This window comes from Centruroides sculpturatus, unplaced genomic scaffold, assembly GCF_000671375.1.
Source record: "Centruroides sculpturatus isolate CEXI.00-Female unplaced genomic scaffold, Cexi_2.0 scaffold269, whole genome shotgun sequence".
Lineage (NCBI taxonomy): Eukaryota > Metazoa > Arthropoda > Arachnida > Scorpiones > Buthidae > Centruroides > Centruroides sculpturatus.
The window spans coordinates 10,262-13,048 of record NW_019384601.1 but is presented as its reverse complement, the minus strand read 5'-3'; the positions used below and the strand labels follow the sequence as shown (position 1 = coordinate 13,048).

The 2,787-nt window shown below is 49.8% G+C and overlaps 1 protein-coding gene across 1 annotated transcript; it reads left to right on the top strand.

Annotated features, from left to right (window-relative positions):
- The first annotated feature begins 712 nt into the window (after positions 1-712).
- On the top strand, positions 713-2,439 carry LOC111624982. Its single transcript, XM_023367993.1, has 3 exons — positions 713-929; positions 993-1,208; positions 1,262-2,439. The coding sequence occupies exons 1-3, from the start codon at positions 713-715 to the stop codon at positions 2,437-2,439; spliced, it is 1,611 nt and encodes a 536-aa protein (XP_023223761.1).
- Positions 2,440-2,787: the final 348 nt, after the last annotated feature.

Genomic DNA, 2,787 nt, shown 5'->3' with positions numbered 1-2,787 from the left:
TCAACCACACGGCTATCCCAGTAGACCCGATCGCCCCGCCAGCTACCAACAACCCATTCGACTCCCCCTTCTCGCCAACGGAAGTGGCAAAACGACTGACCAGAGGGCACAATACGGCACCGGGACCCGACAAGATCAGGTACCTCCACTGGAGACGAGTCGATCCACAGGGCCTGATCATCGCTACCATCTTTAATGCCGTACAGCGTATCGGGTACATCCCTCAAAACTGGTATACTTCAACTACAGTGCTAATTCACAAAAAAGGCGACGTCACCTCTTTGGGCAACTGGTGCCCAATTTGTTTATCGAACACCTTAGGTAAACTTTATTCAGCATGTCTTGCCGACCGCCTCCTGAGGTGGTGCGACGAGAACCAACGCCTCACCACTTCCCAGAAAAGATTCCTCAATTACCAGGGGTGCCTTGAGCACAACTTCCTGCTCAACACAGTTATCCAGAATGCCAGAAGAACCAACAAAGAGTGTTATATTGCCTGGCTAGATATAGCCAATGCCTTTGGCAATATCCCTCACGGCACCCTCTGGGAATCCCTCCGCTGGCATGGCCTGCACCAGGATGCCATCGCCACCATCAAACAACTATAAGAGGACACCACCACGTGTGTCAGGACTAGCTCAGGCCTCACCAGCCCCACTCAATACAATCCGGGGTCAAGCAGGGCTGCCCAATCAGCCCTCTACTCTTCATCATGGCCATGGAGCCGGCCATCCGCCACATTCGCTCTTTAGGCAAAGGGTACCCACTTCACAACCACCGCATCAGTGTCTTAGCGTATGCCGACGACGTCGCCCTCATCAGTGAATCCGACGCCGGCCTGCAAGAATCGCTGAACTCTATTACAGACTGGACCAACTGGGCGGGCATCCAGTTCAACAGCAACAAATATGGAACCCTCGCCGTCCTAGGTAAGCTACACACTGCAGAAGATAACACTTTTTTCATTTAGCAGGAAGCATTACCGACACTAGCGAAGGAGGACGCATATAAACATCTGGGGGTACCCACCGGCTTCTCTAGATGTGACACCGAGGAGGCGACTACAAGCAACATCGTCACGTCTATCGAGAAACTGAATGCATCCAAACTAGCACCGTGGCAGAAGGTGGATGCGCTCAACACCTTCATCATCTCAAAGCTCACCTTCTGCCTCACCACCAGGACAACACCAAAGAAGACGCTAGATCGTATTGATCGCACAGTCAAGCGCTGTGTTAAGCAGTAGCTTGGCCTTCCCCAGAGGGCAAGCACGGAAATTGTCCATCTCCCGTACCAACAAGGGGGCACCAAACCCCCCACCAGCCATCTTGCAGATATAGCACAAATCTGCCATGCCCTCTATTTCAGTCTAGGGACACCGACATCAGACAGATCTCACGCAGCGCCCTCGAAGACGTCGTAAAGCATAGAATTAGACGCTCACTTGACCCCAGCGACCTATGTTGCTACTTAAATGGTTCTATGGAAGAAAAGTTTGGCCGCCCGAGCAAAGATATAACATCAGTCTGGACCAGACTCCAAATGGCAACTAGGCGCCTAAAGAAGGAAATTGGCATCAGCTGGACGACAGGACCGGACGAGCTACCCACCATCACTGCTAACAACTGCCTAATCCATGCGCACGAGTGCCAACGTACTCTCTGCGGACTCCTAAAAGAACATTACCTCCAGAAATTAACCGCCAAACCGGATCAAGGCAAAGCTTTCAAAATAACATCAGCAAGTGAGGTAAGCAATCATTTTATAAACAATGGGCAATACACCAGATTTGCAGACTGGTTCTTTATACACAAGGCCAGGCTAAGCGTTGTGGCCCTTCGAGGCCACAAACGCTTTGGTAATGAGCCTAAAAAGTGCAGACGCTGTGGCTATCAGAGGGAGACTCTGGCACATGTACTGTGCCACTGTCCTGCCAACTTCCACCTAATCACGCTAAGACACAACGCCATCTTAAACCGCATAGTATCAGCATTTCGCCCTAAGGATGCCAAAGTCTACGTGAATCAGCGGATCCCAGGATTCAACAAGAACTGCAGGCCAAACATGGTGGTGGTACACGAAGCATCAAAATCTGCTACCATCGTGAACGTCACCGTTCCCTTTGAAAACGGCCCAGACGCCTTTCAATCAGCACGAGAAAAAAAACTACGAAAATACAACTCTCTTGTCCGCCACTTTCAACAACAAGGCTTCAACACACACATCAGCGCTTTCATCGTCGGCGCCCTTGGAGGGTACGATCACACCAACGAAGCCACCCTCCAGCGCCTTGGAATCAACAGGCGATACGCAAAGCTCATGAAAAAGCTCATGATCAGTGACTCTATACGGTGGAGTGCCGACACATACCGAGAACACCTAAACTCGCAAAGTCGACCAACTCGCCCACCTCCATGTGCACCACTTTACAAATGGTAGGACTCTCACATCTCCAATCAACATTGTATTCCACGTTGGCAGGCACATGTGCCCATGCCCGCGTTTGCTATTGTAAATATACTGTACATGTTTCGCGAAACCATTACTGCATTGTTTCCACTCAGTTGGCAAACTACATGCCCATGTCGCGGAACTTAGTTTATATTTCTGCCTATGTCAATCCTTAATGTAAATAATTAATTCTTAATAAAGGCTTTTTAATTCTGTTCTTATCAGCTTGATGATCTTCAGCTGCTGATCTTCTGCCTTATCCAAATGACCAACCGGATTTCGAGTCTCCTGCTTCCCGGCCTCGGTAAGTAATTTTTGGTTTCTTTATCTGTCCTA

Excerpts from the sequence above, each read along its gene's own strand:
- LOC111624982 (XM_023367993.1), top strand. The coding sequence starts at position 713 with ATGGCCATGGAGCCGGCCATCCGCCACATTCGCTCTTTAGGCAAAGGG. Across the intron at positions 930-992 it reads TGGAACCCTCGCCGTCCTAG|CGAAGGAGGACGCATATAAA; the intron begins GTAAGCTACACA and ends TACCGACACTAG. Across the intron at positions 1,209-1,261 it reads ACCAAAGAAGACGCTAGATC|AGGGCAAGCACGGAAATTGT; the intron begins GTATTGATCGCA and ends GGCCTTCCCCAG.